Here is a 13,483-nt window from a genome sequence, read left to right as displayed (position 1 = left end):
GGTCTTCTGAGATGGACGCACGACAATATTGACATATTGTCGGACAGCACACAGCCCCACTCCTAGGCAACATGCTTCCCACTTATTCTCCGGGCAAACAAAGATAAGACTAGGGGGTCCTGAACGGCTTCTCGCTCTCCGCAAGAGGCAACGAACCGAGTTCACGTTAGCCACCATGAGCTCCGCCGTCAATCTCTCGTCTTTTCCATCCGACTTCAGTCTTCTCCACTACCAGAACTGCACGATTGCCGGAGAATGGGCGGCGACGTACTGGCGCACTGCCGAAATCCCGCTCTATTGGACGATGAAGTTCCTCCAAGATGGTCTTTCAGACTACTACAGCGCGAGGAACGAGAGCATCCCCAATGACTACGAAATCATTGCCTGGATACTTAGCCAAGATGAAGTGGGGGAGAAGCAGATCTGGGACCATATGGATACCTTTGCGTACGACCAGTGCAGCCACGAAGTGTGTCCGCGCATCGGGTGGAAGGGGAATTCTGACTTGGCTGGTCGAGGAGTACGTTGCCCTTCGCTTGCAGGCACATCCCGCTGACCAGAACCATTAGATGCTTGTGAACTACATCATGCAAGCGGTGCTCACTACTTTCTTTTTCGCCATCCTCGTTCCATCCAGGCTCAACAAGATCTCCGAGGAGGTCAAGAACTACCGCCCCTACGCGCGAATCATCGACGCCATACATCACTCCTCACGCACCTTCCTCGACGCAGCTATGATGTTCTGCCTCGCGATGCTCATTGCAGCCATGGTAACCTTCGCCCGCACTGTCCACAACGGCTTAAAGGCCCCGCTCACCACCTACACTTCCATCACCTCGGCGTTCATGGCTCTGTACTCGGTTCTGCCGGCCGTGCTGCTACACGCCTGCATCTCAAACCAACTGCGCCGCGCCAAATGGAGAAGGGCATCCTGGGTCATCACGGTATTACTCGGCCTCGCGGTCATGGGTCTCTTTCTCGCGGCACCCGACATGTTCGTCAGATACCAGAGCACATCCAACGTCGAAGCACTGGTCCAATCGCTTCACGATCCCGACCATCAATTCGCCTGGGATGCATGGTGTCTGAACCACGTCGCTGCGCGCAACTTCCTCAAGTATGCGTGGTTCTTGAACGCGCTGCTTCTCGTGTTCTGCATTCTGTATCTCACGTTGCTGTGGAACTTGCGCTTCGACAAGGCGCCGAGAGACTGGATACGCAGACTGCGCGACCGTTGGTGACTCATCATAGCTTCGCTATCGCTTGCGGGCATGTGGACATGCCTTGGTATATTCTTCCACTATCGGACGAAGCTGAGTGAAGGTGGCGGAGAGACGAACCAGGACGGCGAATGGTCTTTCGGGCAGATCCTGGGCCTTGCAACGTGGCTGCCAGTGGTGATTGAGTTCGTGCACATACTCGTGCAAGGGCCGAAGGAAGCATTGAACGGGCAGGTTATGGAGCCGTTCCAAGTGGTGTCGACTGTAGATGCTTCAGCCGTGACGGCGACGACGCAGGAGAGTGAGAAGGGCGCAGTGGAGTATAAGGCGGTGCCGGTCTGAAAAGCGGTGGAGTTTGATGGAGATGGTATACGAGAGCCCCTGAGGCTGCTACGATCTAACGACATACATGCATAGAGAAGTGCATTCATTGACCAGCAGCAAGAACCAAATTTCCATCATCAGCGTACCAGCCGCCGGCCAAGCGCAGGAACGAGGGCGTTTGTTTCAGAAAAGGCAAGCTTTCTGTATACGTAGTTTTCCGCAGCTTCTTTAGATCCAGCCTCGAACGAAGTAGATGCACTTGCACTCCAGCTCGAAGAGGAAGGAATACGAACCGTGGGCTTTCCACTGCCAACGATGTGAAGAGTACTCGGCACCGGTCAGCGGCCTTCCGAACTCCCTGAACCGCCCCTTTCCCACGGTTGATGAACTGGGGTAGCTTATTGTGCTTCTTTTCTATGTTCTATCGGCTAGAGAGAGTTTGGATAATAGGTTGGCTCCTTCTCCACCCGCTTAATGGATTGGGAGCTGTCAAAAGCCATGATAACACAACTCGCAACGGCTTTGTCCAATGCTCGTTCAGCAAACACCAAGGAATGGTTCGATGGAACAGTGATACTGCTCTAGCTCCCGAGGACAATAGCTTCTCAATGCCCTTCCAATTCGCCACAACACCCCCTCCTCCCAATTCCTCCCTTCCCTCCCCATCCTCACCAAGTCAGCACCGTCAAACTCCCCACCTCCGCCTGCCCCTGCCTCAAAAACCTCACCCTCATCCTACGTCCCTGCAAATCCGTCTCCTCGCTCACTTTCCACACCCGCATCTTCGCCTTCACCATTCTCTCATCCATTCCCTCCTCCAGCGTCGTCCCATCCGCTCCTTGCTCCAACCCCAACCCCTCCTCCTCAACCCCCACAATCTCCTTTGCCAGTCTCGCCGATGCAGCGCCGTCCCAGCATCCCTCGCGCGGCGCGGCGGTCTCAAGCAGTGTGATGGCTTTGCGCCGTGTAGCCGGGTGTCGGCATTTCGAGGCGACGTAGTAGAGCATAGGGACGGTTTCCATGTCGAGCGCGAAGCGGGTAGAGGGCGTTGCTGCTAGGGCAGTGGCAGTGGGAGCTGATGATGATGGGATAGGAGATGGGGATACCGGGAACGAGGAGCAGGACAGAAGGAAGTCCGCAAAGGCGACCATGCGGGAGAACTGCGGCAGGAATGCATCATACAGCATCTGGTCCGCGGAATGGCTCGTCGCTAGCATAATCGTGAGCGTCGTGTACCACATGGTAAGGGAGATCTTGTCGGGTGTGGGTGGTGGGCCTCCTCCACGGCCGGGAGCTTCCGAGGTCGGAAACGACGGATGATGGAAGAGATGGTGTTTATACTCGCGATGCCACTGCGAGAGCCTGTTCCAGAACGCCGCGCGCGCAGCGCCGCTGAGCACTGGCTGCGGATACGAAGGTGCGAAGTTCTCGGGGTGCAGATACACGTCGCTAAGCAGCATATCCAGCTCATCTCTTGCGGCCTTGAGATCATACTCTTCGCCCTGTAGTCTCTGCGGAGGAACCAGGCTCTCCATGCCCCCCAGCGAGCCGACGCCCAGCCACGGCGTCGAGAACGTCCTCGCCTGCAGCGTCAAGCGCGTAAAGACCGGCGCCATCTGCGCGCGAATCAGATGCCCCGTCGGGCTCGAAAAAGCTATCCCACCACCACACGCAGCGCCCAAACCCCTACTCGCACTCCACTGACTAAGGATCAGAAGGCCGCTCTGCAAATGCGTCGATGCGGCTTTGTAGCAGCCGCGCAGCCACTCAAACGCCACGCACAGAATGCAGCACAGCAGCGAGACATCCAGGCCCCTCCAGCTCCGCTCTCTGATCTGCGCATTCAGCAGTCTAATAGCCTTGGCGTAATACTCAGCCGCCTTCTCCCTCGCTCTTCCTCTTCCACTCCACGTGCCTTCCCCCACCACCGCGCCCTGGTGTTCTTCCTGAAAGGCAACATGCAGCTCGCCCAGCGCCAAAATCGCCTGTCTAACGCACCCCTCGCGCGTCCCAACCTGCAGCACTAGCCGACACCAGAACTCTTTCTCGAAATGCCCCGCAAACTGCGGCGCCGTGCGGCTCTGGAAGAAATGCAGGGACCGCTCTTCCAGCGGATCGTCCAGCGGGAAGGTTGCGAATTCTCGCCGCGGAAGGATGAGCTGAGTCGCCGCCGTATCCCGCGCCAACGGATACCCGGAGCACGTGCGGCCGGTACTGGTGCATTTGAGACAGGCTGGGCGCGTCTTATCGCACTTTACTCGCCGAATACTGCCAGATCGAGATCAGTTTGATACGTGATAGACGACGAGACGGATGGGGTGAGAGAGATGGCTTACGCACCGGCAGACACGACAGCCCAGCTTCGAGCGCGTGTGCTGTGCCCGCTTTCGATCTTTGGATCTTGGCGGTGTCATTATGAGAGATGCAGACCTTGGGAAGCTTGATGTGAGTGGTGACAAGACGTGCAGAGGACATTGTCTGAGAAGGAAGCGGAGTGCTCATGAGGTGTCGTGATTGGGGCTTTGTATGTAAGCGGATGCCGATGTTTCATTGGCTGATTCGTCTACGAGCCAATCAGAGTATCGGTCTCTCGTGCTAGGCGCATCAGGTAGTAGTACAAGGCTGAATCATTGTCAACGCTGTGAATAACCAGCCCCACAATTAGAAGAAGCGGAGTTACACCCTCTCGAGGCATACCCCAGTCCTAGTAGATAAAAAGTACTCATCATGTCAGTTGTGCCTTTGAAGAGAAACGAGATATTTTGAGCCTTGTCGTGCCTACCAACTACCCATTATCCTTGCCCTTCCTACCCCGGGTATCCATCCGAAATCCAACGTCCTTTCTGCGCTCATCCGTCAAGCGACCCCACTCAAGCAGTAACCTGAACATATAGATCTCCATATCCTCTTTCCTAAGCACTTTCTCCGTCCACACCTTTCCGGCCCGCGCAATACTCTCCGCCTCCTTGATCTTCGGCTCCATTGTCCTCGATCCTTTCTCCTGCAGGCTATATCCGCCAAAGTAAGCAAGCGAGGAGAACAGATCGTGCAGTCGTATATCAACCGGAACAAAGTGCTTCCAAGCTATGAGGCGACCCTCGTACCATTCGCGGAACAGGGCTGTCTTGAAGACCACACTGTTGGATTGCAGAAAGGGGATAAAGCGGCCCGAGAACCCCGCGCCGTCCGCATCAAAGAGATAGCGGTAGCGCCAGTGGTTCTTGAAGTCGATCGTGTTACCGAAGCCGAACTCGCGGGCTTGATCGTCGCAGTCCGGTCCGCCGCAGTGATTGATTTCGTTGACGAAGTGGGCATCCATCTTGGTCTCCAGTAGCTGCTTGATCGTTTCTGGGCGTTCCATGACATACTCCAGCTTTCCGTTCTTATTTCCGGTAGGGAGGAATATGGGTTGACGAGAGGTCTCGTTGTTGAGCAAATGGACGAATCGTTGACGCAGCATACCCTTCCATGACCCAGCAGTGCTCAAACCCTCGGTTGTGGCGCCACGCCAGAAGAGTTTATCGTCTTTTCTAAGAAATCTCGGATCGGGAAATTTCTCGCCAAACTCATACTTCGTCTTATCCATGTAGTTCCACGGGGAGGGATATCTGATGTCGGCGTAACCCGGCGCGCGGCTCTGGCTAAAGATGGGAACAAGCTCATGCGTACCAGCGAGAGTCCCCGGACTGAGATGCAGCCCGTGAAGGTTGGCAATATCGGGCTGATGACAGGGATTTGCCGACCTCGTCCAGTTGGCCACGAAGGCACCCATAGAGTGAGGGGCTGCACAGGCGGAGCAAAAGATACCCGTGTCCCAAGGCCTGTCTTTCCGTGCGCGTGAGTCTGTAGGACATGCCGTGGAACCGTAAGTCTGGAATGAAGACTTCATCCAGGCATTTTCGAAGAACGGGGGAGCTTGCGGTAGTTCTGTGGTTTGGAGCCAGGTAGAGGCGCGATCTGGGCGGAAGTCGATGGTGCCATCGGCAGAGGTGTGCGATGGATAGTGTTCTCGGTGGACACGCGCCTCTTGGAGTTGCTTGTACGGCACAGCTACGCGAGGTTCGTCGTTGAGGTTGAAGGCGAGGTCCATGTCAGGCACAAACTCAACGAACTTGTCCAACATATGAACAATTCCATCCAACATCCATTTATGCGATCCAGGCGCGTTTCCAAACACTTCAGCTTTGCCGTCCCGGATACGAATACCACCTAGTCTGTCATTATCGGCGAGAACCCCGGCAGTGCGCTGTCGCAGCTCGGCCGGACTCAATGATGAGAACAAGGTCAAATCTTCCTCGATGTTGTCGAAGTCGTCTATCACAATCGAATCCCGGGTCGTGGCATATTCATACCACTTGTCGAAGTGTGGTGGCGGATCCCGGTGGTAGCGCTCCTGATAGTGAATCACAGCTTCCGCTAATGTCTTACTCTGATGGGCTTGAGATGCCCATCGTTCCTGCTGATCGTTTGCTGTGGCCATCAGCATGGGGATAGGGTGTCCCGGAATCGGTTTCTGGTAGCGGTAAATGGCGACGCCGACGGAGAAGAAGACGAGAACTGCCACGAAGGAGATGATCTGATTTCGTCCGAGGCGCACGGGTATCTTGGGCCGGTTTTGTGTTTCGTCGGTCGCATCCGCGACCAATTGTAGTATGAGAGCTATGGTAAGTAGGGTAAGGCAGAGGCTAAGGCCGACGGTGGATTTTGGGGGAAAGGAATATGAAACGCCAGTTGCAAGTGCCCGAAGAACGCCGATATATGCAGATGAAAATGCAGCAATCAGAACAGCGCCCATGACGCCGTACATACGAGCCTAACGAATTAGTACAGTCGACAATAGCGGGAGTGATAGGCTTACCGAAACAATAAAACATAACATCATAATGGGTATCATCAAAGACAAACGAAGAAGACTAAGAAGGTATTCACGAGGAGCGGAGAGCAGCCATTGACGGTGTTCGGGCATCGCGGCATAGACAACGATGCCGGCCACGGCAAGCACGAGAGCCGAAGCCTTGGGCTGTTAGCCAGAAGTTGCGGAAAGGCCAAAATGACGTACAATCAAGGTATATCCAACTAGCCCGTTGATGGACGTGCCGTCCTTGGGCTCAACCGGAGCGCTCTCGCTTTGCGAGACACTCTCGTCAATCAAACGATAGAGTATCAAAGCCAATGCGCAGTCTAGTACGAAGCCGAGATACTGCAGTTTGGGGATAGTGGAGGCTGCGGAGGTCGCGATTGGGCAGATGTAAGTCGAGCGCAGCGCGCTTGTCTTGAGTGTGGTGAGGAAGCTAGCGATAGACAACAAGAGCGAGGGGAGGATGTATCGCGTCGGGCCGTAGAGGAAGAAATGTACGATGCGATCTAGAGGGGAAGTCGGAGGTGAGTCGGCGCTCCAGGCTGGAACGGGGCGATGAGTGGGCGCGCAGAAGCCATGGTAGAGCGCGAGGACGAGTGGGAGGAATGCCTACGGTCCTTAGCATGCCATCCATCTGGTATGTGTCTAGTCTTACTATGACTGTCGGCCCAGTGCACGCGACGTCTTTCATGACAGCGAAGAAGAGGGCAATGCGGCCGCACAGGCCGAACAGAAGCAGGACGAGCAGGGCCGCGAGTCCCCTCCTGCTGAGCGCGCCTCTCCGGAACGTCCGCTCTTCGGGTGGCCATGCTTCCTCCGACGAAGGCCGCCCATTGCCCTCAGTTAACGGGATCGCGACATATCTCTCATTGGCGGTCGACCGGCGGTTCTTCCACGCCCACGTTTCGTATGCGATAATGGCGAGCCCCGAAAGCAACAACACCACGCCAACGGTATGCAACGGGCGATCGAGCGCAAACGACGTGGGCAGACTCGTGGACAGGTAGCTTGATCCTAGAACGAGGCCGCTGCTCGCAGTGTCAGCAATTGCGCTGGGCTTCGTGAAGCGTAAGCGGGGAGGAGGAGCGACGGACCATGGGACGAGGAGCGCCTTTCTGTCCATGACCGCCACATGCTTCAGGCGGCGGCGGATCTACAGCTGCGAGGGGCAGCAATGGCAGCGGCGGCGGCTGGACATGGCCTTCGAACACGAGTGAGGGCAGACGTCGTCGACGACAAGACCAAGACTTTCAGGCACCGCGCCGGCCCTGGATCCACCCAAGCCCAGAGCTGCGCCCCAGCGAAGGGAGCTAGCCGGAACCGGACCCGGCGGCGGGGGGGTCGCAGATGCCGTCTTGCGTCTTGCCGGTGCCAGCGCATCCATCACCTCAGAACGAACATGGAGGGCCTTCGCGGGCGGATGCAACGGCCGCGGTGCTTTGTGTGAGGTTTCAGCGCTCTTTTCGTGGACCCTCGTTGATCACAATCTCGTCACCTATCGCGTCACACGTCACGAGCGGCACCTCCCCGTATTTACTCGCACAAGACGACGACACAGTACAGTATACGCAAAGAATCGAGGTTCGTCCTCTGTTTGCATCACCCCTGATGACATGGGGTGTTCTACCTAGGTACACAGTACTTGCGATCCGCCGCTCCTCCTTCCTAACTGGGCATCTCCCCGGCTTCATGCCTCCTACTTTACCGGCCGCACCACAGTCTCCATGCCTCAATGGCCCTGCAGCTTCTTGAAAAACGGGACACGCGCTGTCATACTGCGGCACTTCTTGCCAAAAATCCACATTGGGATAGTGAGGAGCAGGATGAAAATGTGCAGGCCGCCAATGGTCGAGAACACCTGCAACGGACCCATGCTCGTGATCCAAGAACTGCCGTGCGGTTAGAGTCAACGTTTCGGGAATTAGCTACACCAACTCACCTGATGAAGTAGTTCATTCCGAACGAGTAGATGTTGCGCAGGTTGAGCGACGCAAACGCTTCCGGCGCCTTGGAGCGGTGGCACTCGGTGATGTAGCCGTAAATGCTGGTCCCCGCGTCAGTCTGACGACACAAGAGAAGGAACAGGATACGTACCCGATATTCAAGAACGCCATCGAGAAGTAGATGAGGCCGTACAGAAACACCGGCCCCGCCCAGGGATCGTGGTTCTGCAACGTCGCGCCGAAGCCAAAGAAGCCAATGACGCCGAGAATCAGCGTCAACACGTTCAGCGACAGGCGGAACTCGGGCTCGTAGATGCCCTTGTTCCAGCGCGCAAGCTGCTTGACCGCCATGTCGTTCAGCGGCCCGGCGACGATGCTGAGCAGCGCCGCAACCAGCGGTGAGATACTGATCAGGCCGACGGCCGAGACGCTGAAGTTGTACGGCGGAGCGGTAAACAGCTGCGCGAGCACGCCGCCCATGACCACGAGCCACGACGTCGACAGACCGTACGTTATGAAGCCGTAGAAGACCTGCGGGAAGAGCAGCATGCCGAATGGGCGCACAATAATCTCGAGCAGGTTCTCATCGCTTTCGACACCGCGCACTGGACGGAGCTCTTCCCACCAGGTATATGGCTTCTCGTCTGCACCCGTGTAAATAGGCTCGACGCGGACTGAGCGCTCAGTATGGAGAGTAGTGTCCTTAGGCTCCTCTCCGACGATGTTCGATGCATCCTTGGTCTTTGCGGCGTCCAGCATCTCCTCGGTGTGGTCCGTGGTGCCGAGATCGAGGTTGTAGGCTGGGTCGCGCTTGTACACCGTCTCGGGGACGAAGAAGAAGATGAGGATGATGAAGACGCCGTAGAAGATTGCGCAAATGCCATACGTCCAGTTCCAACCGAGGTTCTGCGCCGTCCCGTCAGCCTTTGAGTCGGGTTAACAAGGTTTGACATACCTGGATGATGTATCCGCTGATGCAGCTTCCACCGCCAACACCAACAGACAGACACAGCCCCCAGAACGCCAGTCTCAGACCGCACTCATGGACATAGTAAATGTCGCCGATGACCGCTGTAGTGAGCACTTCAAAAGGACTCATCCCGATAGCGCCAAAGATCCGACTCGCCAGCAGACTCTCATACGTGTGAGCATGGTACGCCCACACACTGCTAATGAACAGCATCAGGTTGCCCAGCATCATAACCGGCCTCCGCCCATACTTGACCGACAACCCGTTCGTCACGAAGCAGGAGATTCCGATAGCGAAGATGGCCCATCCGAGGCCACCGTTGAGCGAATTATAGCTCATGTTAAACTGCACGGCCATCTCCGCGAAACCGGGCGAGATCATGGGGCCCCAGGCGCCGACGACGGCGGTGTCGATGCTGATAATGAGGAGGAGCAGCTCCTTCTTCCATTGCGGCCAGTTGAGCGGATCTCGCGGCGACTCGGAGGGCTGGGGCACGAGGACGATGTCTGCGTTGCGGCCGGTGCCGTGCTTGAGCCCGGAGGTGTCGCGCCCTTTATACTGTTAGACTGCGATCTTGCCGTCAATTGAGATGGAATGCGTACCGTGGTATTGATGATGCTCCGCATCCATCATATCCGCCAGCGGCGCCGTGCCAGGCACATGCTCGAGGTGATGATCGTCCAGCACACCGAGACCCATAGTGCTCTCAAATCTCAAATCTCCACAGCAAGAAGAAACAAGTACCAGCAACCCTCAATCAAGCCTTCTTCAATAGCAAGGCAAGTTCTCAAAGGGAAACCGAGGAACCCGAAAGCAAAATAACAGTACAACAAAGCCTAAAGATCACCTCCCATGCACGACCGGAGCCTCTGCCATTTTAATACCTAGGTAAATCCTCGCGCACGCGTCCCATGCCCATCCCATCCCATCCATGCCAGCCCCAATGTCGGCATTTAGCCAAGCACGAATTGCCGCGTCCCCCCCATTCGCCCCAATTCCGCGCTGCTCCCCTACGCGAAGCGCAATCCCTCCAGAGCGTTATAGCGCTTGCAGTTAGCAGCGGCCCTGCTATGAACGAGGATGGACAAGGGCCGGGTCGTTGGAGTAAGTTCTTGCTGCCCCACTTCCGCCCCCCGCACTCGGGGGCTCCGCACTTCTGGGGTAGGTTTCTGGCGATGGGCAGGGCAGGGCCCCACGTTTTGCAGAATGCCTCGTGGTATTATTCCGCGCATGACTGCGATGGCGAGCATGAGAATCCGATGAGGTGGATGGGCTCGTAGGGCCGAGTTATCGTACTGGGAGAAGGGCAGTAGTATGTAGTGTGGTAGTACACGATCTGCGGGGTGAGCATTGCATTGCATGCATGACACCTGGGCAGGGCACTCAATCGCCGGGCGAAAAATATATTACATGCAGCTCGCAGAGAATTGGAAGGATCGCAAGTCTATACGCATCCCGATTGGACGCCAGCGCAAACTACTCTACTCCTCGCGTCTCTATGGCGAGGTCGTCAGACGAGAAACACGGATTGAAGGAGCACGTCTGACGAAGCCTCGCAAGCTTTTGCGGGCGGGCGGGCCCGTTGAGATTGAGGCTTGGGGGCGTGAGATGGCTAGCTGGCTGGGCATCCAGACATGTGTAGATATCGTGTTCGACGCGTGTCGACAGGAAGAGGTGGGATTGGAGATATTCGCGCCCGTGTGGATCCTGGACGCAAGGAACTAAGGTTGAGTGTCAAGGGAGACTGCTCTCTGCTGCGTTTTGCCTCGCAAGCTTGCGGGGAGTCACTTTTAAGGTTTTGCGGACCCGAGGAGTAATAGTAAGCCGTTCGAATGTGGGACTGTGAAGGCGAAGTACTATGCGTCGTTCAGGCAGGGAGAAATGCTTATTGGGTTCGTTGGCTGCTAAGTGAGACCAAAGGAATTTTCTGAGAGTCGTTATGGATGTCCAAGTTCATGACAGATGGCGGCCTGTGGAGCACTTCAAGTTGGTACGTCTAGGTCCCATATAGGATTCTGGAAGAACGGAGTAGCAAAAGTGAAGAGAGTATCCATTCTGTCTCACCTATCTAGCTGAGTTCCGATTTAGACGCAGCTTCTCATCCAGATATCTCACCACGAAAATCGCCCGGATGCTCCAGCATCCGCCGATAAAGTGGCTCCGTCTCAGAACTTAGATCTTCGACTCGCCATTCAGCCTCTCCGTCTCCATCGGTTCAGCATACTTCTCCGCCTCGCCCGACGCACCTCCCGACATCCCATTCTCCTCATCATGCGCATGCGCACCAGTGAGCCCTATTTCAGTCGTAGTAAACTTATCCGCCACGTCCCTATACGCAGGGACAAAGTTCACCGCAAGACTATAACTCCAAGCCGCCACAAAGAACGCCAGCGGCACCGTCATCGCCAGCGCCGTTGGCGCATGTCCCGTCTCGAAATTGGCCTTCCCCTGCGAATCTGCCGCCGCGAACAAGATAGGCGGCACGACCGCGCCGCCGCTCACGCCGCCCACGATAAAGCCCGACCCGCGCTTCGAGTACTTGCCTAGGCCGCGCATGCCGAGCGCGACAATGGTCGGGAAGATGATGGATTCGAAGAACAGCGTCACGTAGAGCATGCTGACGCCCGTGTTCCCGCGCTGCGTGATACTCGGCGCGATGAAGATAATGCACATGGTCATGAACACCAAGAACACCCATCGCGGGCGTGCGAACTTCATGATGCCGGAGCCCGCGAAGCGACCGAGCGCGAAGGCGCCTTGGGCACCAGCGAGGAGCCGGGCACCGGTTGAGTCGGAGGTGTTGGGGCGCGTATCCGCTACATAGTTGATGAAGGCGCCGGCGATAGCGACTTGGGCGCCCGTGTAGCAGAACTGCGCAAAGGCGGCATGGAAGAGACGGTATTGGCTGCGGAAGGGCTTGACGTCGGTGCCGGCGTGGGTCTCGGAGGCTTGGAAGGCCATGTCGGCGTCCTGGTTTCGTCTCGTTAGCCCAAGTCACCTCTCACGCTGTTTTCAGGAAGGCGGCTCACCGTGATCTCGGGGATCGGCGAGAAATAGAAGACCACGGCCAAGGCGAAGACGAAGATGGCAATGGCGAGGTAGACCCATTGCACAGTCTTGAGCGAATTGATATCATCCCCCGTGTTCTTGAAGAAGACGTAGCTTCCCAGCACCGGCGCAACAACCGTTCCAATGCCATTGAACGCCTGCGCGATGTTGATGCGTATTTCGCTGTACTTCGGCGGCCCACAGACGGTCAAGTACGGATTTGCCGCCGTCTCCAGACTGCCCAACCCATTCCCGATGATAAAAATGGCCGCGCAAAACCCGCCAAAGCTCCTGTTAAGCAGACATGGCCAGGCAATCAGACTGCCTACACCGTACAGCACAAGCCCCCAAATAAAGACGAGCTTGTATCCATAGTGTCGCAGGATCCAGTTTGCGTGGCCGAGGGAGGCGAGGGGGTATGCGCCGAAGTAGGCGGCTTGGAGGCCGGAGGAGCGCGAGCGCGTTATCGAGAGCGTTACTTGGAAGTGCTTGTTCAGCGTATCAAGGAGGCCGTAGGAGAAGCCCTGGGTAGTGTGATCAGTGAGTGTACCGCCACGTTTAGTGCCGGTCGGGGCAGCTTACCCAAAGGAAGAAAAGGATGGTGACGAGGCAGAGCGGATAGATAGATTCCCTTAGGGTAAGCTCCGCCGCGCGTGTCCTCTTATTATCGCTGACCTTCAGCGTAGGTTTCTTGAAGAAGCCCATGTTCAATCCAGCTCTTCAATCTCTCTCAAGGTCCTGTATTCGCCGCCCGCCAGCGGTGAGGTGTTAAAATCAGGGTTCGGGTGAGCAGCCAGCAAACGGGAGCCGCAACCCCAGTCGCTTTAAACGGTCGCACATTTTGCCCGAGAGCATCATCCGACGATGGAACTCTAGGCCGCGTTAGGAAGCTACCGTTGCATGTCCTCCAAAAACTGGGGTAGAATCCGGGGATCGTCTGCTTGGCGGATGTCGTCGGTGGCTCTGCGGCGGTGGGACGTTGTTGGTGTGACGGCTCGGTGTAATGGGATCCGACGACTTGGCACTGGGACTCGGCAAGGCCGTTGCAGGATCGAAACGTTTCCTGAAGTGTTACCTTGCTGAGGAAGTGCGAATTCGGATACGTGGAGCCTGAGGGCGT

At 56.5% G+C, this 13,483-nt stretch overlaps 5 protein-coding genes across 5 annotated transcripts; 1 reads left to right on the top strand and 4 right to left on the bottom strand.

The window, feature by feature from the left end:
* Window positions 1-175: 175 nt before the first annotated feature.
* Window positions 176-1,562, top strand: BU26DRAFT_571108 (uncharacterized protein; the record flags this gene model as incomplete). Its single annotated transcript, XM_033834102.1, has 3 exons — window positions 176-520; window positions 570-1,233; window positions 1,324-1,562. 3 exons carry the CDS (start codon window positions 176-178, stop codon window positions 1,560-1,562), a joined length of 1,248 nt encoding a protein of 415 aa, XP_033677439.1.
* Window positions 1,563-1,941: 379 nt separating this feature from the next.
* Window positions 1,942-4,049, bottom strand: BU26DRAFT_610279 (uncharacterized protein). Its single transcript, XM_033835985.1, has 2 exons — window positions 3,885-4,049; window positions 1,942-3,812 (listed from the first exon to the last, which is right to left on the bottom strand). The coding sequence occupies exons 1-2, from the start codon at window positions 3,956-3,958 to the stop codon at window positions 2,213-2,215; spliced, it is 1,674 nt and encodes a 557-aa protein (XP_033677438.1). The 5' UTR covers window positions 3,959-4,049; the 3' UTR covers window positions 1,942-2,212.
* A 96-nt stretch (window positions 4,050-4,145) lies between these two features.
* On the bottom strand, window positions 4,146-7,846 carry BU26DRAFT_555636 (glycosyltransferase family 90 protein). The gene is made up of 5 exons (XM_033832330.1): window positions 7,497-7,846; window positions 7,058-7,430; window positions 6,604-7,011; window positions 6,403-6,558; window positions 4,146-6,357 (listed from the first exon to the last, which is right to left on the bottom strand). Exons 1-5 carry the CDS (start codon window positions 7,523-7,525, stop codon window positions 4,330-4,332), a joined length of 2,994 nt encoding a protein of 997 aa, XP_033677437.1. The 5' UTR covers window positions 7,526-7,846; the 3' UTR covers window positions 4,146-4,329.
* On the bottom strand, window positions 7,638-10,014 carry BU26DRAFT_584718 (serine/threonine kinase 16; the record flags this gene model as incomplete). The annotated part of the gene is made up of 6 exons (XM_033834610.1): window positions 7,638-8,291; window positions 8,342-8,446; window positions 8,497-9,026; window positions 9,066-9,251; window positions 9,301-9,866; window positions 9,918-10,014. The coding sequence occupies 6 exons, from the start codon at window positions 10,012-10,014 to the stop codon at window positions 8,132-8,134; spliced, it is 1,644 nt and encodes a 547-aa protein (XP_033677436.1). The 3' UTR covers window positions 7,638-8,131.
* A 1,351-nt stretch (window positions 10,015-11,365) lies between these two features.
* BU26DRAFT_467692 (MFS general substrate transporter) lies at window positions 11,366-13,335 on the bottom strand. The gene is made up of 3 exons (XM_033825268.1): window positions 12,946-13,335; window positions 12,345-12,887; window positions 11,366-12,285 (listed from the first exon to the last, which is right to left on the bottom strand). The coding sequence occupies exons 1-3, from the start codon at window positions 13,066-13,068 to the stop codon at window positions 11,488-11,490; spliced, it is 1,464 nt and encodes a 487-aa protein (XP_033677435.1). The 5' UTR covers window positions 13,069-13,335; the 3' UTR covers window positions 11,366-11,487.
* Window positions 13,336-13,483: the final 148 nt, after the last annotated feature.

Source organism: Trematosphaeria pertusa (genome assembly GCF_010094035.1).
Source record: "Trematosphaeria pertusa strain CBS 122368 unplaced genomic scaffold BU26scaffold_20, whole genome shotgun sequence".
Taxonomy (NCBI): domain Eukaryota; kingdom Fungi; phylum Ascomycota; class Dothideomycetes; order Pleosporales; family Trematosphaeriaceae; genus Trematosphaeria; species Trematosphaeria pertusa.
Note: the sequence above shows the minus strand (reverse complement) of the source record. Positions and strands in the feature narration are given on the sequence as shown.

Coding starts and splice junctions, on each gene's coding strand:
- BU26DRAFT_610279 (XM_033835985.1), bottom strand. CDS start 3,958: ATGACACCGCCAAGATCCAAAGATCGAAAGCGGGCACAGCACACGCGC. Junction 3,813..3,884: donor CTGGGCTGTCGTGTCTGCCG/GTGCGTAAGCCA, acceptor TCGATCTGGCAG/TATTCGGCGAGTAAAGTGCG.
- BU26DRAFT_555636 (XM_033832330.1), bottom strand. CDS start 7,525: ATGGACAGAAAGGCGCTCCTCGTCCCATG. Junction 6,559..6,603: donor TAGTTGGATATACCTTGATT/GTACGTCATTTT, acceptor TAACAGCCCAAG/GCTTCGGCTCTCGTGCTTGC. Junction 6,358..6,402: donor TGTTATGTTTTATTGTTTCG/GTAAGCCTATCA, acceptor CTAATTCGTTAG/GCTCGTATGTACGGCGTCAT.
- BU26DRAFT_467692 (XM_033825268.1), bottom strand. CDS start 13,068: ATGGGCTTCTTCAAGAAACCTACGCTGAAGGTCAGCGATAATAAGAGG. Junction 12,888..12,945: donor CCATCCTTTTCTTCCTTTGG/GTAAGCTGCCCC, acceptor CACACTACCCAG/GGCTTCTCCTACGGCCTCCT. Junction 12,286..12,344: donor CGCCGATCCCCGAGATCACG/GTGAGCCGCCTT, acceptor AGACGAAACCAG/GACGCCGACATGGCCTTCCA.